The sequence below is a fragment of the Fistularia commersonii genome, chromosome 6, assembly GCF_037954325.1.
Source record: "Fistularia commersonii isolate RoL2024-O1a breed Wild chromosome 6, RoL_Fcom_v1.0, whole genome shotgun sequence".
In the NCBI taxonomy this organism is placed as follows: domain Eukaryota; kingdom Metazoa; phylum Chordata; class Actinopteri; order Syngnathiformes; family Fistulariidae; genus Fistularia; species Fistularia commersonii.
The window spans coordinates 1,723,079-1,747,210 of NC_141289.1; the positions used below are offsets into that span (position 1 = coordinate 1,723,079).

The following is a 24,132-nucleotide window of genomic DNA, read 5'->3' on the forward strand; positions in this document are numbered from 1 at the left end:
CATATACAGTGCAGAGTGAGGGAAAACTCCTTCCAGCAAAGCTATAATAAAAAACTGACGTAAAAACTAACGTCAAGTTCGCTTAACAGTCACGAAAAACTAAAACGAGTCCCAAACCTTATCATAAAGTGCCAAACATTATGCAAATACAAATATAACACATGTATGTATATGTAAACTAGAATGTAAACTCAAATAAAACTAATGAGATCACCTATCTCAATGGGGTCAAATACTTATTTATTTATTATTAATCATTTATTTTTTCGCATTAATTTTTTTTTTTTTTTTTAAGGGTGAGGCATCTGCTTTAGAATAATTCAAAATACTCCTGGTTTTCCTTTTATCATCGCTTTTTTTTTTTTTTTAACTCTCTACACGTGCGTTCATGTAAAAGACGATCATGAGAAAATTCTGAATTATTTTATTTTTATTTTATAATGCATCAAGTTTTTTTTAAAATGCACATTTCAAAACTAGAAAATATTTACATTCTTTTGCTGTTTTCTGTTTCGCCGCACAGCAGGAGCGACATCCCTTAGGCGTCTGCGTCCCCCGGTGATTTCTTCTCCGCCGCCGCCGCCGCCGCCTCCCTGATCCAGACGAAGCCCACCTGGGTGCCGAAGTTGACGCCGTCTCGGACGTGGGAGAAGAAGGCGTCGGGCCGGCAGGAGGTGCACGGCGTCACGCAGGGACGGCCGGACGACGTGTCGTCGTGGACGTGCTGCGGGAGAATCCCGGCGCTCTGCAGGGAAAGTCTGGGAAAGAACGACACGGTAGGAAGGGAGGTTATGAGATTTTACATGGATTCATTTATTCATCACACGTCACATGGATTCAACATTCACTCATTCATGCGCGCGACGAAGAGACGAATGCGAACGTTCGTGCTTTCGTTCGTACGTCATAAAAAGACAAATTCATCCATTCATCCACTCATTCGTGAGTCATAGAGAGACGTTCATTCATTCACTCATTCATATCTAATATAGAGACATTAATCCATTCATGCACTCATTCACACATCATAAATGTTATATTCATCCATTCATTCACTCACTCACTCATTCATACATCATAAAAAGACATATTCATCTATTCACTCATTCACATGTCTTATAAGATATATTCATCCATTCATTTATTCATATAAAAGACATATTCGTCCATTCATTCACTCACTCATTCATTCATACATCATAAAAAGACATATTCATCTATTCACTCATTCATACATAATATAAAAGACATATTCATCCATTAATTCACTTATACATGAGTCGTATAGAGACATTCATTCATTCATTCACACATCATATATGATATAAATACAGATTCATCCATTCATTCATCCGTTCATCCGTCATATAACGACATTTTCATCCATATATTCACTCACTCATTCATTCATACATCATATAAAGACATATTCATCTATTTACTCATTCATATGTCATATTCATCCTTTCATTCACACATCATAAAATAACATATTCATCCATTCACTCACTCACTCATTCATTCATTCATACATCATATAAAGGCATATTCATCCATTCACTCACTTATTCATATGTTATATAAAGACGTATTGATCATTCATTCATACATCACATAGAGATATATTAATGTATTCATTCATTCATGAGTCATAGAGAGACATTCATTCATTCACTCACACATCATATAAGATATATTCATCCATTCATTGACTCACTCACTCATTCATACGTCATATATAGACATATTCTTCTAGTCACTCATTCATATGTCACAAAAGTACAGATTCATCCATTCATTCACTCATTCATCCATCATAGAAAGACATATTTGTCCATTCATTCACTCATTCACAAATAATTTAAGACATATTCATCCCTTCACTCATTCATATGTCATGTTCATCCATTCATTCACACGTCATGAAAATATATACTCATCCATTCATTCACTCGTTCACGCATCATATAAATACATATTCATTTATTCACTCATTCATATGTCAGATAAAGACATATTCATTCATTCATTCACTCATTCACACATCTTATAATATATATATTCATCCATTCATTCGAATGTCATATACAGAAATATTCATCCATCCATCCATTCATTCACTCAGTCATTCATTCATTCATACATACATTCATCCGTCATATAACGACATATTCATCCATATATTCACTCACTCATTCATTCATACGTCATACAAAGATATATTCATCTATTTATTATTCATCCTTTCATTCACACATCATAAAATAACATATTCATCCATTTATTCACTCAATCATGCATCATTTAAAGACAAATTGATCTATTCACTCATTCATGCATCATATAAAGACATATTCATCCATTCACTCATTCATATGTCATAGAAGTACAGATTCATTCACTCATTCACACATCATATAAGGACATATTTGTCCATTCATTCACAAATATTTAAGATATATTCACCCCTTCACTCATTCATATGTCATATTCATCCATTCATCCTTTCATGCACACATCATCAAAAGATATATTCATCCATTCATTCATGCATCATTTAAAGACAAATTGATCTACTCACTCATTCATATGTCATATAAAGACATATTCATCCATTCACCCTCTCATTCGCCACTTTCCACCCATGTTTCTTTCCATTTTTTAAAACGGAAGTATCGGAGGAAAAAAAAAATGACGGAACACAACACGACAACGCGGCGCCACCTGTTGGCCAATCGGATGTCGACGTGCGGGCGCCGCTCCTCGGGGTCGGGAACGCAGTCCGGGTGGAAGTCCAGCGCGTGGCGGCGCTCCAGCGTGAAGCAGCACCGACCCACCGACGGACCCAACGCCACCAGGATGTCGCTCCTCCGGCTGCCGAACTCGCTCGCCATGGCGTCCACCGTCGCCGTGGCGACGCCCATCAGCGTACCCTTCCAGCCTGCAGGCGAGTAGAGGAGGATCTTTATTCAGACTCGGGATTTATTCTCAAAACGGCAAAAAATGTGGTTATTTTCATAACGGTCCGGACATGTGAACGAGTGAATTTTCTTTTTCCTTTAAATGTGAATGAATGGATGAACGTCAATATGTGAATTATTGCATGTCTACAATGTGGGAATGGAAGGATGAGAGGATGAATGGATGAAAGAGAGGAAAAATGGCTAAATGAGTGAATAAAGGGATGAATGAATGAATAAATGAGTGAAAGAATGGCTGATTGAGAGGATGAATGAATGCCTCTGTGTGCCATATGAATGGGCGAATGAATGGATGAATGAAAGAGTGAATGAATGGGTGAATTAAAGAGAGGATAAATGGATGAATGATTGAATGAATGTCTCTATGTGACATGAATGAGTGAATGAATGAGAGAAAGAAGGGAAGGATGGGTAAACGAATGGATGAATGAGTGAATGCGAGAAAGATCAAGTGAATGAGAGAATGAATGAATGAATGAATGTCTCTATATGCCATATGAATGAGTGAATGAATGCATGAACGAATGAGAGAGTGAATAGATGAATGGATGAATGAGTGAATTAAAGAGAGGATAAATAGTTGAATGAATGGATGAATGGAGGATGAATGTGTCTTTATGCCATACGAATGAGCGGATGAATGAATGACTGAGGGGATGAAAAGATGAATGAGAGTGAATAGATGAATGAATGAATGAATGAGCGAATGAAAGGATGAATGGGTGAATTCATGAACGAGTGAATGAATGGATGAATGACTGAATGAAAGAGAGGATAGATGGATGAATGGATGGATGAGTGAATTAATGGATGAATGAGTGAATGAACCACAGGATGAATGATTGGATGAATGAATGAAAGAGAGAATCAATGAATGGATGAATGTCTCTATATGACATATGAATGAGCAAATGAATGAATGAATGAATGAATGAATGAGAGAGTGAACGAATAATGAATGATAGAATGAATGGATGAATGAGAGAATGAATGAATGAATGAATGAAAGAGTAAATAGATGAATGAATGAGAGAGTGAACAAATGATGAATGAAAGTATGAATGGATTAATGCGTGAATGAGAGAATGAATGGATGAATGAGTGAATCAAAGAGAGGATAAATGGATGAATGAGTGAATTAATGGATGAATGAGTGAATTAATGGATGAATGAGTGAATGAATGACAGGATGAATGATTGGATGAATGATTGAAAGAGAGAATCAATGAATGGATGAATGTCTCTATATGACATATGAATGAGCGAATGAATGAATGGATGAATGAATAGATGAATGAATGAATGAGAGAGTGAACGAATGATGAATGAAAGTATGAATGGATGAATGAATGGATGAATGGAGGATGAATGGTTTTATGCGTCATGATCAACCTGTCGGGCGTGAACCTCGCTTCTCGTCCAATCACAGCCAGGCAAACCTCCACGCGACCGTCCGAAGAACGAACGAATGAACAAGTGAATTTGTCACGTGACCTGCATGCGCCGCCGCGACGACCTTCGCCACGGGATCCACAAACAGGACGGGGATGCAGTCGGCGCCCGGGGCGGCCAGAACCAGCCCGGGCCGGTTCGTCACCACGGCGTCGTAGCTCGCCGGCTCGGGTCGACCCACCACCCAGACGTCGCTGGCGTGATTCACCTGCAACACACAGCTGAGTCACACACACACACACACACACACACACACACACACATACATACACGAGGAGGCGCCGCCGAAGCGCTACCTTGACCAGGTGTAGGGGCCGCGGGTGGAACCCGGCGTGGACGGCCAGCCGCCGCCGGTTCTCCGTCACCACGGCGACCGGGTCCTTCCTCCTGCTGCTGCTGAAGAGGTTGAGCGAGGAAAGCGTCGGGATGTAGGACACGCCGCCGCCGCGGGTGCTGAAGCCGTGGCCGAAACAGTCTGGCGGGAAGAAAGCGTGAGGTCGCGACCTTTCGGGACGGAAGTTTGAGGGACTCGATGGTTTTATTCCTCCGTCCGTCAAACTCCGTTCGTGTTTCTGTCCATTTGTGAGCTCGTTTCCCACTGGGTTTCAAAATATATGACCCCGAAAAATGTGTAAATAACTTTTTTGATATTTAAATAATATACAGATATATATATATAGACATGTATGTGTATGAAAAAATAAAAAATTGAGAGAAAAATGTAGAAATATATATATATATATATATACATATCTATAGCTAGCTAGCTAGCTAGCTAGATAAATAGGTATACATGTTTGTGTGTGTGAAATGAAAATATAGATATGTGCATGTGTAAAATTTAGAAAGAAAAAAAAATGATATTTTATGTATAAATATATATATATATTGTCCTGTGGAAAATAACATTTAAATATATATATATATTTTTTTTATTTTAAATTGTCCATATTTTGCCCACATGCATATATATATATAATAACATTATAATATCGTATATATTGATATAATTTTTTTTATATTTAATAATATTTTCCATGTGCATATAATCTATCTATGCACATATATGCAAAATATATTGAAAATTTTAAAGAAAGAAAATATGAAAATAGGAAAAAAAAAAAAAAATATATATATATATACATATATATATATATATATGTGTGTGTGTGCGTGCACACGTGGAAAATAAAAATACATGGAAAATTGAAAAGAAATATATAAATATATTTAAAATAATAAAAACATAAGGAAACTGAAAAGAAGAAAATATATATATTCCTGCGGAAAATAGCATATCTGGAAAGTTATATATATATATATGCACATGGAAAAATGTTTGGAAAATTGAAAAGAAAAGACCCAAACCCTTGGAAAATAACTAAGAAGAAATTTAAATATATATATATATATGTGCATGAGGAAATTAGAAATATACGGAAATTTGAGAAGAAAAAAATATGCCTGTGGAAAATAATCTATCTCACTCTCTCACTAGATATATAAATGGAAAACAGAAAAAATAAATCTGCATAAAATGCAACAAAAAAAATACACATTTCAATTTTCCGACTAGCTGTTGTTCTCTAAAAAAAATCCAACATTAAACTTTACTGCATTTCCCTTCTTCCCCACATCTGGTGCTCGGAGGTGCAACCAAAGAAAGATATATTTATAAAAGTATTTGCAGTTTTAAAAGCACTTCTGTCTTTGCAGGAGGAGCCGGTTACTCACCGGGGATCAGGGTGGAGGTCAAGACCGCAATCGGGCCCTGCAGTGCGGGTAACCCCCGCAGGAACCCGCAAAGCGCGTCTTCATCCCCGTCATCTTCGCTTTCCTCACCTGGACGTCCCGGGCGGGCGGGGCTTCCGCAGGCGGCGCACCGCGTCTCCGTCACCCGGTACCGGAAGTCGTACACCGGCGTGAAAAGCAGCGCCTGGAGGCGGGAGAGCCGTCCGCGTCCACGCGGCGTGGTAAACACCGTGATCGCGCTCACGTCCAGCGCGTCCACGGCCCGCTTGAAGGCGTAAAGCTGTTCGGCCGCGGGGACGCGCAGTGAGAAAATGCGCGCGTCCGGGCTCCGCGGGAGCGAGCCTGTGCAAAGGACGCAGCCGTGGATTAAATCCACCAGCGCGGCTTCCATGCTGGCGTGGGCGAGTGTGGCGTGGGGTCATAATCCGGATTATTCAATCCAGACGCGTGGATTTCCTGCTTTTAGGCCACGCCCACTCTGGAATCCCCGACCTTCTCCACGCGGTGGTTGCACAAGATCCGGAGATTATAACACAAAAAAAGTATTTCCATAAAAAAAAAACCTCACTAGAAGTCGGTTATTTACATTTTTAAATGTATTAAATAAAACCTGCATACATGCACGTTTGAGCGGCTGCAAAACACTTTGCTTTCCACACCTACTTTTATGCTCTATGTGTTTTTTTTTTAATTTTTTTTATAGCATATTTATATATAAATGTGTTGTTTTGACTCTTTTTCATGTGAAAAAGTCAAAGTTGAAGTAAATTTATTTGTCGATAGTGTCACGTTTTACATTGAAATTGCGTTCTCCACGGTACAGTAGTAAAAAAAAAAAAGAATTATTGAAATGACTGATAGCTTAATTTTTATTACTATTACCATTTATACATACACACACACATATATTATTGTTATATATGCAGTATTATTGCACCTGTCCATTAGCGTGAACTGTCCATGCGAATTAAACCAACTATTTGATTTGGTTTAAGATAAAATAGACTTTGTTACTGCAGTGTTACAGTTAGAATTTCAAAAATAAATATGGATATAAACATAAATAGAGAGACAGTTAGAAGGCAGAAGATAGCGAGACATTCGGATAAATAGACAGTCGGGAGAACAACAGCAACAGCCATTCATCATTTGATCGGGCGACAGCAGCACCAATTTTTTTTAGTTTTTAAATAAGATGCAGCTTTACCGTGGAAATTGATTTTATTTACATATTTTGATTTTGAGGGTCTATTCTTTACTATTCATGACAACCTTAGCCCTTGCTGTACTTCCACCCAAGGCTGTTGATATCGCTTTGCAATTGTGTATTTCTACCCCTTTTTTTTCTTTACATTTAGTTACTAGTGCTAATGGGAAATATTTGAGCTATATTATTTTTTTTTCCCCATCAAAAGAGAAATAAATTATTATAAACTCGCTTTTTGAGATGTTTGTCTGAAAGAGGGTGTAATTTGGCCTCCGCGCCGCTAGGTGGCGCTGCAGGGATAGCCAACACGTTCGTTATCAAGTTTGCGGCTTCTCCTTCTCCAACCCATTAGAAAAGTCACGAAACTCTCTGAAAATAACAAGTTTGTAGACTTGGGTGATTTCATCAGACTGCCAGATCGTCACTGTTGCTTAAAAAAACGTCCGAGGGGACGCCACAGGCGGCGATAGATGACGCAGCAGCGACCGCCAGGGGAACGCGGAAGTATCCTGGATAAGCTAACGGCTATGCTAGCGCTAGCTTAAAAAAATACTGCAGCTGCTGCGGGCGTCCTCCCCGCCAGTGTCCGCTCCAAAGACAACAAATTGGGTGTCTTCTGAGGTCCACCGGCTGTTATTTGATGTAATGGCGAATTTCATCCCCCGGCTATAAAACTGAAAAGACTTAAAACTACAGGACTTCGCCATTCAGCTAACACGTTAGCTGTTCGGCTATAGCATGTTAGCCTCCTGGCTATAACATGCTAGCCGCCTGGCTATAGCATGCTAGCATGCTAGCATGCTGTTGAGCGACCCCGTGGAGATGCTGCAGACCTGGAGGAGGAAAAAGAGGGGCGGCGGTCATGAACCTGGACTCTGCAAGCAAACCAGAGGGTCCACAAGTCGTTTTATTGTCTTATCCAGCACCTAAAGCCCCTGAGCCGCGCCATTCCAGTGAAACTAGCGAAGGATGGAACCGCCTGCCCGGCGCACGGAGCCCTGTTTGGGAGGTAAGACCCACCGAGGAATAAGAACAACTTTATTTATCCCGAAGGAAATTGTTGTGCCAGAGTTTCAAGTAAATTCTAATAATAATAAATAATTGTAGGAAATTGTATAAACAGAAAAAAAGGGGGGGGGGGGATACTTTGTAGACACTTTATAGTTTCACTGAGACACTTTATAGTTTATAGTTTATTTTTATTTCTAATTCTGCCTTTTTATTATTTATCGCTGTTATATTTTCTGTAACTCTGGCACAACAATTTCCTTCGGGATTAATAAAGTTGTTCTTATCTTATCTTATCTTATCTTATAAGACATACAAATAAAAGTATAAAGTGTCAAAGTCAGGGCTATAAAGTGTTTTAAGGTCTTAAGTGCAAAAATTTGAAGATTCCCTGCAAATGAAGGAAGAGGAATTAAAAAAGTGGTGCAGGAATCCATTTTTGTAAAGGAATCGTGTTTATCTCCTTTTACATCCTAAATAAAATCCCCAAAACAACTAAATGTCATCATAATATTAGATATGAATATTTATCGCTCTGTGAACTTTGTTTGTACAAACTTAAGCCTTAAAGGGAACCCCAACTGGGAGGACTAATGTTTGTCTCACTAGAATAAAAAAACATATTTCCTCAAAGATCTGAATTTATAACACGTTTCATTTGTGTGTCCATCATGTTTCATTGGTTTACTAGGGCAATGCATACTGATTGATGGTGCAAGTTAATTGCATTGCGTTAACGTCGGCTTTCCCCGCGTGCTTTACACAATATGGTAATAATGCCACATTGTGCATTTTGGGTTGCATTTCCAGTCCAAAGGAAACAAAAAGAGTGATGTTGGTTCGCACAGCTTTCTAAGGAACAAGTCAAATGAAGTGACCCGACCCGAGCTACCGAAAGAACTCACAAGTGCTGCTACTTTTCAGCCAAAACTGAAGCCTGCTGCCGTACGGTTTTCTTTCACGAGCAGACAAAACGCCACAGGCAGGAGACGCCGGATGTTCTCCTGCGAGGACTTCCACAACTCGCTTCTGTAGAAGTAGCATCTGATGACAAAACACCGGGCACGACCACGGAGGAAGCTGACGACGGGTCAATCGATGACAAAAAGATGAGGCATTTACAACAGACGGTCTGTCGTCATAGCAACGCACACCAGCAACTTTGTCCGACTCTTTGCATATGCATTCGTCTTCCCGTCGCAGCTCATTTTCACCGTCTTCTGCGAATTCGCACCGCGACGTAAACAACCAATCTTTCCTCCAGTCTTATACAAATGAAGATCTGTTTTTATGTTTTATATTTGGTACAAATGTCGATCAAATAAGTCAATATATTCTCGTAACCCTTTCATCACAATGTTGTCGCAAGGACACAGGAAATAGCGGTGATAAATAACCGAGCTGTTGTGTCGGCAGAATTTCATGTAAACGTTATGTTCTATTAATTTATTCTTAATTAAACTCTGCCTTTTCTATATGTGTTGAGATTTCGTGAGAAAATAATCTCATGTCAAGGAAACCACATGCTTTAGTCCTGATAGCAGCTGCAGTTACCCAGCTCAGCACGTTTGACTGCCTGAATCATAAAAACGTCACGTTTCTTGTCATTTTGTGGCCGCGCGGAATGAGGAAGTGCGCGCCCGTGAATTCTACCTGAACCCATTGAGGATGTCGGAGTTTCCCCGGGTTGTTTTCTCATCGCGTGAAGCTGACGCTTTCTGCCGATGTGGCTTTTTTTTTTTTAACGGCCGGCGACGCTGTCGTCGTAAACGCGGCCTTTTCCCCGATTGGAATCCCCGCTTGTCCAATTCGCTAGTTTTGCAGCCGCTTTGTGTCAAGAAGCTAAAGAAATCTGCGTCGGCGAGAAGAATACTTGGCTGCATGAGTGGTAATAGACACGCAAAAGCAAACCAGAATCACGCTTTTGGTGGTTTTAAAAGAAACAATTCCTGTTTGTTAATCCGCTGATTGCAGCCAGATGGGTTTCCCTCTGCCGTTTTCTGGAAGAGATGGAAAGTCCAGCTTCCGCAACAACGCGATGTGCATTCATAGTCCCACAAATGGTGATTATTTCGTCTTTACGGATGTATTATCGGCCGGTAACAAATTCAATCGATGCTTCTGAGGTGCTTTACAGCATTGAAGAACGGTTCAAAATACAGTAAACCCTTGTTTTTCGCAGGGGTTACGTTCCAAAAAGAACCCGTGATAGGCAAAATCCATGAAGTAGAAACCTTTATGTTTTTTTTTACAATTATTATACAATTAAATACTCTGTTATACATTGAAAAGAAAGAACAAACCATTTTACGGGCTCAATCATTTGTTTCACAAATAAAAGCACTGTACTTTAGAAACCTTTTTTTTCAACAAATAACTTCCGTACTGTACTGTCAAATAATAATTTTAATCATCAATGTGAATAGAAGGCTTCAAATTGCGGAGATTAGCACTGCGACCTTATTGCTGCTGCCAAACTTATTCCTGCTGTCGTCTTTATGGTTTTTTCTTCCTTCTTTATGGAACGAACGGAAGATTAATTCATTCCGTAATGCCGACCTGCAGCCGCATAGCTTTTAGCTTCCCTTAGCATGTCCAGAAGTTTAACTTTATCTGCGCCTTTTGGGCCCTTTTGTCGCTCCAGAGCGTTTTTTCGACATTATGGGTTTTAGAGAAACTCGAAATTGTGAGAGAATTTGCACGTACGTCATGTAAATTTGTCAAGCTGTTTTACGTACGTGTACATATTAAACTGCGACGTTATTGACGCACAGGTAGAGAAGAAGCGGAGTGACTTTTCAGCCAATCAGAACGCAGAACACAACGCACCATGCAAATCCGTGAAGTAGCGAAAAGTAAACCGCGTTAAAGCGAGGAATCACCGGAATCTAACCGGAGCTTGTTGATCGGAAGTGATTTGTTTGCAGTAAAACTCCAGCAGATGGAGCCAGATCACCGCCTCCCAATTCTGCCCCCTTTGACTCATTTTTGGTGGTCCAGGAACGTTCCACCGGGAGCAGAAGGCCTTGAGGAAGACCCAGGACACGCCGGCGGGGCTGCATCTCCAAGCTAAACCCCAGGATTCCCCCAGAAAACCCTAAAGGAAGTCTATATGGATAAGTTGCAGAAGACGGATGGATGAACTGAAACTAAAAGATGTGCTGGATCAAACACCAGAACATTCACTTTCATCCACGCTGGTGGATCTCAGAAGCTTCTCAGTCCAGAAACAGCGCCCGTGAAGGAATGTGATTGACAGGTCAAACCCCGCCCCTTTCATTCAGGAAGTTGGGATTAGCTCCTGTGATTGACAGGTCAAGGTTAAGCCCCGCCTCCCAGGAGCAGCAGGCGAATCAACGTCGAACGGCTGTTCGGGTGTCAGAAGCAGCTGCAGTTTGTTTTTTTTTTTTTTGAACATTTGTTTTTCCACCTGTTTGGCTGCCAAGATTGGCGGTTAATTATTGCTTTAGCTGAAAACTGTTGCTCCCGGTAACACACACACACACACACACACACACACACACACACGTGCGTCTCCACGCATCCCTGAACATACAGGTTTTTAACGCGCGTTCTGTGGAAATGAGAGACGCCTGACAACCCGCGCCGCGGATGATTTATGTAAAACGCCAGACAAGCTCCACCGATTTGATGATTCCAGTTAAAATTCATAAACAAGAGTCTACCAAGCTGTTGTTTTTTTTTTGTTTTGTTTTTTTTTTGACGCCTTTTCAAAATAATATTCCTCACCAAAAAAAACTAACACATCACCTGCGCGCTCGCTAATCTGACGGGTAAGCTAAAGAGAAACGTGAAATCACTCGGGAGTTCTAGCGAAGACGAGCGAGGGATTTCTGGAAAATCTGATCAGCTGTTTTAATTCCTCTTTTAATTCCACGACAGTGAAGAACCTGAATTATGACGCTGTGTGGATGAAAGAGTGAATGGTTGGACGTCTATGTGAATGAGAGGGTGAATTATTGTATGTCTAATATGGGAACGGCTGAAAATATATAATGTTAGGAAATAATGTTTGGAAACCTGCGGTTTGATAATGGATGAATATTTTGCGAGTGTGTATTTGTGTTTTACCCGGTTTTGATTTTGTGAAAATGCGAAAATCCGCTTTCCCGCGCGATGTCGGTTAGCTTCCTGCTAACTAGCTGAAATGCTGCATTTTTAACTTTCAGCTGTTTTTTTTCACTGGAGATTGTTTTTATTTTTGTAATACTCCCCAACATCCAGAAAGGGGAGACAAAGTCTGCAGGGAAGCTTTTAAAGGCCTTGGATCCGCCGAAGGTGGGAATTTAAAAACCCATTGGGGTCGGACGCGTCGGTGATCCGGTTTTGACGGTGAAATTCATCCCTTCATTTTGTTGCATCTGCGCCGAGGTTCGCTTCTTTCCTTGACCGGCGATCTCAGAATGGAAACCCAAAGCTCTGGGAACCTGGAAGGCCGGCAGCTTTTTTTTTTTTTTTTTTTTACCCAAATCATTGTTGACGGGAAAATCTGATCCAGCGGGTCGGGCTTCGAAAAAGATGACCCGGATCCGGCCAGGAATCGTAGCAACCGGCGTATCTTTAGCAAAACAAACACGCCTGCAGCCGTTACAGCAGCAGAAGTTGTTTGCGTTGTTTAAACGTTAGCAGGTGTGTGTGTGTGTGTGTGTGTGTGTTGCTGGAGAGGCGAGAACCTGCATCAGGTTCTCCGGCCCCAGGTGAGTCACGATTCAGACCTTCTTGTTTTCCACCTTTGGAAGCCGTTCCTCTGTTTCCTGGATGCTTCTGCCTGCGTGAAATGATTTCCAACGTGAAATAGTTGGACTCAATGTCGCTTTCTCACGCTGACGCTGGAGATCAACAGCCGGCTGCGCCTCCTAGAGGCCCAGGAGGCACGTTACTTCCAAAAAATATAAGTTATACTATTCCTGAAGTTGTATTTTTGTCCGCCGTATATTTGTTTGTAGCTTAGCTGCTAAGTGCAGCTACAGATGCACCCCACAGATGTGCCAAGTAGTAGGCTAGGTGTATGCTAACTGTGCTAACCTTGTTGACTGTTCCCTGGTTGAATATGTGTTGGCGTTTTATTGACAGAGATAATATCATGGCCTCATAGCGAGAATATTTTTATCGAAAATACAGTTATTCTATCACCAATGATGAAAAAATTGTATTTTTCTCACCCAGGTACATTTGTTTGGAGCTTAGCTGCTAATTGCAGCTGCAGATGCAACCCACAGATGTGCCAAGTAGTAGGCTAGGTGTTGCTAACTGCGCTAACCTTGTTGACTGTTTCCCTGGTTGAATACTTTGTAAATTATTGACAGAGATAATATCATGGCCTCATAGCAAGAATATTTTTTATCGAAAATACAGTTATTCTATCACCAATGATGAAAAAATTGTATTTTTCTCACCCGGGTACATTTCTTTGGAGCTTAGCTGCTAATTGCAGCCTGGCATACAGAAAGCGCAGTGTAGCTCACCGGGTGTGGCGTTTTTAATTGTAAATTGTCCATCATCACCTTTTGATTTAAAAGCACGGAGCTTCACCCCTGCAAAGCAGCAGGCTAGATGTATGCTAACTCTGCGCTAACCTTGTTCCCCTTTCATTGTCCTCTTGCAAGGACACCGAGCTCTCTATGCCCTGATTTCTGATTGGCCGTGAAGCCGAATATCTCTGCAGACTCACCGGACTCTGGGTCACCTTGGAAACCTCGCACAGCTTTTATTCTTCATTTTTATTCATATTTTCGGCGTACTATTGACAGAGATGATAATACTGTTGCGGTCCTGTGGCGCAGTGCTTGGCGCTATGGCCTCATAACAAGAAGGTCTCTGGTTGGTTCCTGACGAACGAACGATTATGTAAATAAATTCACATTTAAAATGTCAACCAGTAAATAGTTTTTGTCACGTTGACGTAGTGATTCCCCAGATTTGTTCGTTTATTCTTCTTCTTGTGCCCCACATGTGAGGGGACTCTGTTGTGATGTTAGCATGTTCATGCTAACAACACGGTTGTGCATTATTAAAACAATCTTAAGGATATACTGTCGATTTAGTGCATGCAAGTTATTTTTATTATCCAGTTAATCAATGCAAAGCAGTTGTAGTAATAGTGGATGTGGAAGGGGGGGCGTTAAAACCCCCCTCTGCCCCAGAATTCGCTCGTACCGGCCCTGCATCCGTCCACCGGTCGCTCACCCTGGCAGGACCCGGCCGTCGTGCACGGCGCTCTGCACGGCGACGCGCACGGAGTTCAGTCCTACCGGAGGCAGCGGCAGCAGAGCTGCAGAAGAAGAGAAGGAGGAGGAGGAGGAGGAGGAGGAAGAAGGACCGGGCAGGGATTTTAATTACAGCCGAGCTTCCGGAGCTTCCGCGCGGATCCGACGCCGGTAAGCGAACCGCTCTCCGCCGCCGCCGCTCCGCGTCCCGCCCGCTCAGCCTCCACACACACACACACACACACACACACACACCTTCCTCGAGAAGCTGCTTTGCACGGGGAGAAGTGAAACCCCACGCGTGTGGTTGTGTTGAACCGTGGTGTGTGTGTGTGTGTGTGTGTGTGTGGCTGCTATTGTTCCAAAGTATCCGCGGAAAAGATGCGCGTCCGTCAGGGAAGCCATTACTACCGGGCTGAGGATGAGGAGGGGGTGAAAAAACAAAACAAACAAAAAAAAAAAAAAAAAAAAAAAGATGAAGAAGTGAACTCCAGACATCTCTTGTCCTTCTGCGGAGGAGATGGTTGGACACGGTGGAGGAGAAGATGCCCTTGGTTGTCAAGGTGACCACTTCACCTTGACAACCGGAGTGGGGTCACGCCGGCCTCTAACCGGGTCAGCGTCTTAATTACCCCAGTTATTATCGACCCGGCTTCCAGACCTCCTCCTCCTCTTCTTCTTCTTCTTCTTCTTCTTCTTCTGTTCTCCTGCTGGTGGAGGAGGTTGTCCTCCTCCCTCCGAGGCGTGGAGACCTTCGCTCCTCGCCCGAGGAACGGCGTCGGCGCTCGAATGCAACACAACGCGGACGCCGCTCGAAATTAAAATGAAACACAACATTTAAAATTCTGGTTTCTTCAAAATCTTTAAAGTTGCCTGAATTGATAGTTATCAATTTATCATATTTTTTAAAATATTTTTTATTAATATCTCACTGACGTTCATTTTGTTTATTATTTTTTATTTGTATTAAAGAACTAGTAATAGTATTATTTGATTTTTACCATTTGTTGTATGTATTGTTATCCATCAATTGTTGTAGCAGTAGTAATAGTATCATTTTATTATTATTCTTAGTTATATTTATTATTTAGTTATTATTGCCTGTAACACAATTATTATTTCTATTATTTTAGCTATTTGCAGAACTTAAAAAAAACATATCTTACAAGATACTGCAGGAAATCATATGTCGTAATTGTAGCATTTCATTATTATTGCTAGTTATACTAGCATACTAACTATTATTGCTAGTTAGTAATGTTTTTAATATTTATAATATAATAATAATATTTGTAATAATATTTGTAATATTTTTAATTTTACTATCGCTATTGTATGTCGCTGTCATTCTATCATTAATTTATTTTTGAAAATTAAATTCAATAGTTAAGTATAAAGTAATTATCTCTAGATATATTTCTTCAAAACTGCACCAGTTTTATCCATCCATCAACGCTAGTTGTCGCCGCCTGGTCGTAACCGTGGCGACCGCACCTGGCCTTGGGATTCTCAGACTTTCCGTCGCTTCTCACGTGAAACGAAAAGCGAGACGAGTAACGTAGCTTCCGTTGCTAGGCAACAGGGCTAAATCGCTGACTTTGCGAGGCTCTCCAACCCTAAACGCTCCGGCAGGGGAAGAAGACGGCAAACCGTTTGGTTGCGGCCGGCGTTTAACCTTTAAAAATTCCCAGACTGTGAATGCAGTTTTTTTATTTTTATATTCTTCTTTAACGGCTTGGAGCTAGTTGAGATCTTCGAAGTTAGCATCATCTTTGAAACACTGCTATGCTAGCAAGTTGACGTCGTATAAGGACGATGAGTTCAGTGTGTGTTTGTTATGCGGAGCTCAACCCGCTTGGAGTCTCAGCGCCCCTGAATGAGTCCTGTTTAGCTAGCAGCACCGTAGCTTAGCAACGTAGCTTAGCACCGTAGCTAGCTGTGCAGTGAAATCAACCCTCCATAGCGAGGAAGTAGAACATTGCGTCCCCGAATGAGGATGCGGGGTCTCAAAGAGTTAAATTCACTTTTCTCTCATGCACAGTACGCCTGTCAGCATGTGTGTGTGTGTGTGTGTGTGTGTGTGTGTGTGTGTGTGTTGAAGTGTGTCATACCCGTGCTGCGCTCGTGTTGTCGTGGCGATGTGCCGGCTGCTCGCACTCACCGCAAACAGACAGGGAGACTTACAGTAACTGATTTCATGTCTGTAATTGTAGCTAAAAAAAAAAAGAAAATAAGACCGCTGCATCTCCGACACACACTCCTCTTCCTCATCATCCCTTTTTCTCCGACTGGGAGCCACGGATTGTTCCAGAACACTTACTGGAAGTCATCCTTGCTCGAAGTGGACTGGAAGTATCTGGTCGAGGCGGTGGGAAAAGTCATGCTTTTAGACGGAAGTGTGAGCTTGTCTTTCCGAGCCGCCCCGGTCTGAAGTTAAAAGTGTTTTTGTGCTTGTATTTTGCAGGCAAAGTTAGCATGTGGTGTTTTTAGCATGGTTTAGCGTCCGTTCAGGTGGGCAAAGACCCAACTGAAAGGGTCAAGGGCGCCTGGTTTTGACCCGTTTGTCTTTTTTGAACCCCCCTGTCTGACATTAAAAGTATTCACATTCTTGTGTTTTGCAGCCGAAATAAGCATGTGTTGTTTTTAGCATGTTTTAGCATCAATTCAGGTGGGCATCCATTCAAGTTAGCGTGTGTTGTTTTTAGCGTGTTTTAGCATCCACCGAGGTGGGCATCCATTCAAGTTAGCGTGTGGTGTTTTTAGCGTGTTTTAGCATCCATTCAGGTGGGCATCCATCCAAGTTTGCATTTAATATTTTGTGCATATTTTAGCATCCATCCAGGTGGGCATCAATCCAAGTTAGCATGTGTTGTTTTTAGTGTGTTTTAGCATCCATTCAAGTTAGTGTGTGGTGTTTTTAGCATGACTTAGCATCCACTCAGGTGGACATCCAACCATTTGAAAGGGTCAAGGCTGCCTATTTTTGACCCGTTGATCTCGGCCCTGGTCCAATGTCAAAAGTAGTTCCGTTTTTGTATTTTGCAGCCAAAGTTAGCATGTGGTGTTTTTAGCCTGTTTTAGCATCCATTCAAGTGCGCATCCATCGAAAGTCGCATTGAGTGCTTTGAGCATATTTTAGCATCCACTCAGGCGGGCATCCATTCAAGTTAGCATTTAGTGTTTTTAGCATGTTTAAGCCTCCACTCAGGTGGGCATCCATTCAAGTAAGCGTGTGGTGTTTTGAGCATATTTTAGCATCCATCCAGGTGAGTATGTTTTAGCTAACATGTTTTAGCATCCTTACATGCGGGCAAAGACCCAACTGAATGGGTCACAGCCGCCTGGTTGTGACCCGTTTATCTTTTTTGAGCCCTTCTGTCCGACATTAACAGTATATACATTCTTGTGTTTTGCGAGCCAAAGTTAGCATGTAGAGTTTTTAACATTTTAGCATCCACTCAGGTGGGAATCCATCTAATATAGCATGTAGTGTTTTCAGCCTGATTTAGCATCTATTCAGTTGGGCGTCCATCCAAGATAGCATGTGTTGTTTTTAGCGTGTGTTAGCATCCACTGACATGGGCATCCATTCAAGTTAACGTGTGTTTTTTTTAGCGTGTGTTAGCATCCACTGAGATGGGCATCCATTCATGTTAGCATGTAGTGTTTTGTGCATATTTTAGCATCCACCCAGGTGGGCATCAATCCAAGTTAGCATGTGTCGTTTTTAGCGTGTTTTAGCATCCACTCAGGTGGGAAACCATCTAAGATAGCATGTAGTGTTTCCAGGATGACTTAGCATCAACTGAGGTGGGCATCCATTCAAGTTAGCCTGTGGTGTTTTTAGCGTGTGTTAGCATCCACTGAGGTGGGCATCCATTCATGTTAGCATGTAGTGTTTTTAGCATCATTCAGCATCCATTCAGTTGGGCGTCTGTGTTTCAGCATTTTTTATTCTTTTTAGCATTTGTTCCCATTTCAAAGCAACAGGAAGCATCTCAGAGGTTGGTGGTGTTGCCGCTGACTAGTAATACACACACACACACACACACACACCTTTGATGCTTTCATATCAGCTGCGGTGTATTAATAAAAGTGAAATAATAATAATAATCCATTACTGCCAGAGCCCCGACGCTCGACAGGCTTTGACAAACCACGGAGGAGGATCGGAGTTACCAATTTGATTAATAAATAATGCGAAATGGAGGGGGGGCGTTTAAGAAAATAGTTGAAATTGCGAGATGGAGTGTGAGAATGTAGGCCGCGGGGGTCAACGCTCGCCTCTAAATTGACCATAGTTGTGATTGACAGATGCTTAAGCCCCGCCTCTCGCTCAGCATCAGCTGGATAAACATTGTAGAAAATCAACCAATCCGACGTAAATATAAACAGCGTTAGCATCCTTGTTGCCGTGTTGCCTTCAAGTGTTTGTCTCCACCGCGGGGAAAACCGATTTGTGCCGACAACTCGGCCCAAACCGTCCGCCTTGGCAACCGTGATGCTGAGACGGTTGCCAAGGCGACGCCCGAGGAGGCAGCGGACGCCGAGTGTTGGGGAAGAAACAAAAACGCGGTGTTAACGAGTCAGCGCCCGCCGGCTTGTTATCACTGCGATGATGTAACAGGAGGATAATCATCGGCGCCGCTCATCAACAAACACCCCGGGCGCCGGCTAGAGGCAAGGCGCCGCCGCCGCCGCCGCCGCTTCAACATCAGCTGGCGTGGAGCGCAGAGTCGCCACAGCTCGATCTGACATCCTCCATCTCTGAATCCAACCTCAGACGTTTGGATTTCTCCCCGCCGACTTTTCTGGCGCCTCCTCCCATTCGTTCCCAACGGAGCGTCCGGCGAGGGGGCGTGGCTTGTCGCCGTGGCGGTGAGGTAACCGCAAGACAGGAACGGCGTGTTTACACTTTATTTCATCATCTGTTGACGTTTAACGCCGTCTCTCTCTCGCTCTGATTGGTCAACGGCGGTGTTTGGTCTTCGGCCGAAAGCGATTAGAACCGGTAACCGTTGGCGACGGGGGTTATTTGGACGTTCGGGTGCCGCTCGGGTTTTATCGGGACGGCCAATCACGGGGCAGCTTGTTGTTTACCGTCAAATTTATTTATTATGTTTGCAAATGGTTTGGTTTGGTACGGTTGGTTTGATGGCATGACTTAGTGAGACAGGAAGTACATTCATTCTCTAGCTTTCCTGACTATTGGCTAAAAATAACAAAAATAATATATTTGTATGTACATTAGCTGCACCCGTGTTGTAGCTGCATGTTGTAAGATGAGATATTTACACAGAAACATTTTAATACTTTTATTACACACCGGTGTAAATACTTCCCCCCCAAACAAACAACACGGCTGATGAAAAAGATTAATAATAAATAACAAATTACAGTCCATCCATTGTTGTGCTACTCCAGCTGATCGCTATCTTGGTCTTCCTCCCGCGCGCTAAAACCGTTAAAGTTGTTTTATTTCGGTGTCCGAATCGAACGGCCTCAACATTTCACGGTCATTTCATCGGTCCGATGTGATCAGGCTAAATGTTTTAGCGGCGTGAAGCTTGTTAGCGGAAAAAAAAACCCATAAATTAGCCTCATTAGCATCAAATTAGCATCACGTGCTAAACGTGTGGAAAAATCATAGACGCGCACAACGGAGACACAATATTCACATGTCAAATAGACACACAAACATTCACTTTAATTTTCATTTCATATCGAGACACGCAACCGTTCACCCTCTCATGCGCGTCATTCACTCATTCATACATGTGCGTTCACGTCATACGTGTAAATGCGCGGCTTCACAAAGAATCACAGGTCGTCGGCTCGCCGAGCTCGACGCTAATGACGACGCGCCTCCATCGCTACAATGCGCACGTGATGCTCTCACACACACACACACACACACACACACACATCATGCAGTGGCAGCACATCAAAGAAGACTGCCATCAGTGTGAGGGAGGAAGCAGAGCAGCCGGAGGGGAAGAGCCGCTGTGACTGAAGTGCTTTCTAATTCTAATTGTGTGTGTGTGTGTGTGTGTGTGTGTGTGTGTGTGTGTGTGTGTGTGAGCATTGGCCACGTGCACACTGATGTGGGGTCTTTCTGGCTGCACATCAAGCAAATCTCATCCGCGTCAAGGACCGCAGAGGAGAACGCCGGGAAAAATGGGATTTCCTCCCCCGACCGTCTGAGCGGCGGCGGCGGCAAACAATCGATCCTCAGATCGGGGAAAATCCATTTCGCGCGTCGGGCCTCGTTCCTTGTTTTTCGGTTTTCGCTCGTGGACGTCGGTGCGTCCGAAAAACGCCGGGTTTCACGGTCGGCGTGTCGGATTCGGCTCGGTGTGTCGTTAGCGGGTTAGCGGAGGCGGCAGCTGGAGCGTGCACGTTACGAGCGCAGCTGTCAGCTGATGGCGGCGGACCGGCGCCAGGACCGGGACCGAGGCCCGACGTGCAAACTCGGGAAAGTGACGGAATCCGTATTTGTACGAATCACGGGGGCAGAAACATAATCGAATTTCATTTATTCGTTCATTCATTCATTTTTTTTCCATTCATTTACCTATCTTAGCTGTCATTGGACGAGAGGCGGGGTTCACCCTGCGCCCTGGCCAATCACTGGGCCGCCCTCTCATTCACGCATCAAGCAACCGTTCACTCGTCTGGGTTTTTTTTTGGGGGGGGTCTTGAGAACCCTGAGGAACCCCATGCAGAAACCTGGAGAACATGGAGACCCCCAAAAAGGAAGGCCTCCGTGTTGGAACTGAACCAGGAACCTTCTTGCAGAAGCGCTAACCGCTATCTTGAATTTCTTGGCTTATTAAGACCAGTGATGAGCTGTCAGGGTCTACAAGGCCTTCTCTGCTGGCCTAAAAATATCTGAATCACAGACTGATTTTGACGCTATTTTGTCCATGCATACTTGTTATATAATTCCAAATAGTCTTTTTGTTTCCTTTCATAGCTTTTTCCATGGCTGTTCTGCTTTCCATGCATGTATTTTCTATTGACACATTTAACCAATCACATTTGAGCCATTATTTGTTGCCAGGCAGGGTCAAAGAAATCTGCCTGGAGGCCTGCAGAATCAGATTCACAGGTGCAAAAAAAATAAGTTTGATCAAACTGTTGCTTCAACCAGTCAGATTTTGAGTTGCGATATCAAGGCCTTCTAGAAGGCTATGGTACTACATGGAGACCCCAAAAAGGAAGGCCTCCCTGTTGGAACTGAACCAGGAACCTTCTTGCAGAAGCGCTAACCGCTATCTTGAATTTCTTGGCTTATTAAGACCAGTGATGAGCTGTCAGGGTCTACAAGGCCTTCTCTGCTGGCCTAAAAATATCTGAATCACAGACTGATTTTAATGCTATTTTGTCCATGCATACTTGTTATATAATTCCAAATAGTCTTTTTGTTTCCTTTCATAGCTTTTTCCATGGCTGTTCTGCTTTCCAAGCATGTATTTTCAATTGAAGCATTTAACCAATCACATTTAAGCCATTATTTGTTGCCAGGCAGGGTCAAAGAAATCTGCCTGGAGGCCTGCAGAATCAGATTCACAGGTGCAAAAAAAATAAGTTTGATCAAACTGTTGCTTCAACCAGTCAGATTTTGAGTTGCGATATCAAGGCCTTCTAGAAGGCTACGGTAATGTCAGCTTGTCACGTGCCCTTCGGTTGGATGGTCAGGATGTGCTAGCCCAGATTTATTGTCAAAGCCATTTTCAAGAAAAGCTGGATATTGTTAAGAAAGGTCGGGCAGCTCTGCAGCTCGCGGGCCTGTCACAGCGAGGAAATGGATTTGTCCGTCGCTAACTTAACGGTACCCCTGGCTCACGAGGAACATTTCAAATCGTATTGCCGGGAGTGCTTATTTGCCACCGATCCACATGGTGTTTGGAGCCACACTGGGTTTGTAAATTTGACTTGCCGAACCGAGGCAGCACCGCTGGACACTGAAAAGCAGCAGTGCCGTCCAAAACTTTTGGGGACACCAGAGTGGATCTACAGCTGAGTGAGCAAGCAGCGCAGCGAGTTACGTAGTGCAGCGAGTAGTGTAGCTCAGCAGGTAGCGTAGCATAGAAAGTGGTTTAGCGCAGCGGGTAGCATTGTGCGGAGTAGTGCTGTGGCGAGTAGTGTAGCACAGAAAAGTGCAGAGTAGCATGTGGAGTAGCGCAGAGTAGCAAGTTGAGTTGTGGAGCCTAAGGAGTAGCGCTGCGAGTAGCATAGCGCTGCGAGTAGCATAGCGCTGCGAGTAGCATAGCGCTGCGAGTAGCATAGCGATGCGAGAAGCATAGCGCTGCCAGTAGGATTGCGTTGAAAGTAACGTAAAGAGTAGCTGTGAGTAGCATAGCACTGTGAGTAGCTATGCTAGCTGCGAGGAGGGAGTAGCGTCTAGAGCTGCGAGTAGGGTGTAGCGAGCAGCGCTGCAAGTAGCGAGTAGCGCTGCGAGTTATGTGCAGGGTTGCAATATGCATGCAGCGCTGCGGGTAGCGTGTAGAGTTGCTAGTAGCGCTACGAGTTGCGGGTAGTGTGTAGAGTTGCTAGTAGCGCTACAAGTTGCGGGTAGCGTTACGAGTTGCTAGTAGCGCTACGAGTTGCGGGTAGTGTGTAGAGTTGCTAGTAGCGCTACAAGTTGCGGGTAGCGCTACGAGTTGCGAGTGCTGCAAGTTGCGAGTAGCGCTGCGAGTTGCGAGTAGCACTGCAAGTAGCGTGTAGCGCTGTAAGTAGCATAGCGCTGGGATAGCATAATGAGTAGTGCTGCGAGTAGCGAGTAGAGTAGCGCTGTGAGTAGAGTTCCGCTGTGTTTAGCGCAGTGAGTAGCAAAGTGAGAAGTGTAGTGTAGCAAGTAGCATAGCCTAGCAAGTTGTTAGTGTAGCAGGTAGCACATTAAGTAGCATAGCATGTGCCAAGGAGCGTTTTTCAGATTCAAAGGTGTTCCAAGTGGGAAACAAGCCGATGACATTGCAGGTCTTATTATCCACTTTTTGGTAAAAAATTAATATCTGGGTAAAATAGCGGTGCAGTGTTTTGACGGCGCAGCGTCCCCGTGTCCACTGCTTCTGTGGAGTGAACATTTTCAGCCCCAAAGTGAATTAGTAACCTACACGACATAGTAATTGAACTCTTTGAGAAAAGAAAAGATGGATTTCCGTACGAATAGCACCAATTTTTGGTGAAACGTTTCTATTTACCTAAATAATATTGCAATTTTACGCGGGTATTCTTGTTGCTTGTTCATGTGTGTCGCAGTTGTAGCTGCAGTAGAACAAGACTCGTACACTCCGGGTTTATTTCTTTTGCATTAGCTGTGGCTACAGGAGTTATCGCTACCATGTAACGGCTCTTAATACTGAATTTCTGCACTATAAGATATTTTCTATCTCTATAAAACAATTATTGAGAGGTGAGTTAAGCCCCGCCTCTCACCCCAACGCCAGTCAGGAGTAGCCCCTTCCTCGGGTACTCCCGGAGTTCTTTCATTCTTGGCTTC

At 43.1% G+C, this 24,132-nt stretch overlaps 2 protein-coding genes across 2 annotated transcripts in view; one reads left to right on the forward strand and one right to left on the reverse strand.

Annotated features, from left to right (window-relative positions):
• Window positions 1–409: 409 nt before the first annotated feature.
• Window positions 410–6,695, reverse strand: lacc1 (laccase domain multifunctional purine nucleosidase 1). Its single transcript, XM_086147443.1, has 5 exons — window positions 6,168–6,695; window positions 4,730–4,908; window positions 4,476–4,641; window positions 2,725–2,941; window positions 410–758 (listed from the first exon to the last, which is right to left on the reverse strand). The coding sequence occupies exons 1-5, from the start codon at window positions 6,574–6,576 to the stop codon at window positions 539–541; spliced, it is 1,191 nt and encodes a 396-aa protein (XP_086003569.1). The 5' UTR covers window positions 6,577–6,695; the 3' UTR covers window positions 410–538.
• Window positions 6,696–14,680: 7,985 nt separating this feature from the next.
• enox1 (ecto-NOX disulfide-thiol exchanger 1) overlaps window positions 14,681–24,132 on the forward strand; it is a 117,042-nt gene continuing 107,590 nt past the window's right edge. The window contains exon 1 of the mRNA XM_086147705.1: window positions 14,681–14,798. The gene's annotated coding sequence lies outside the window, so the exon portion shown is untranslated. The remainder of the gene's footprint in view (window positions 14,799–24,132) is intronic.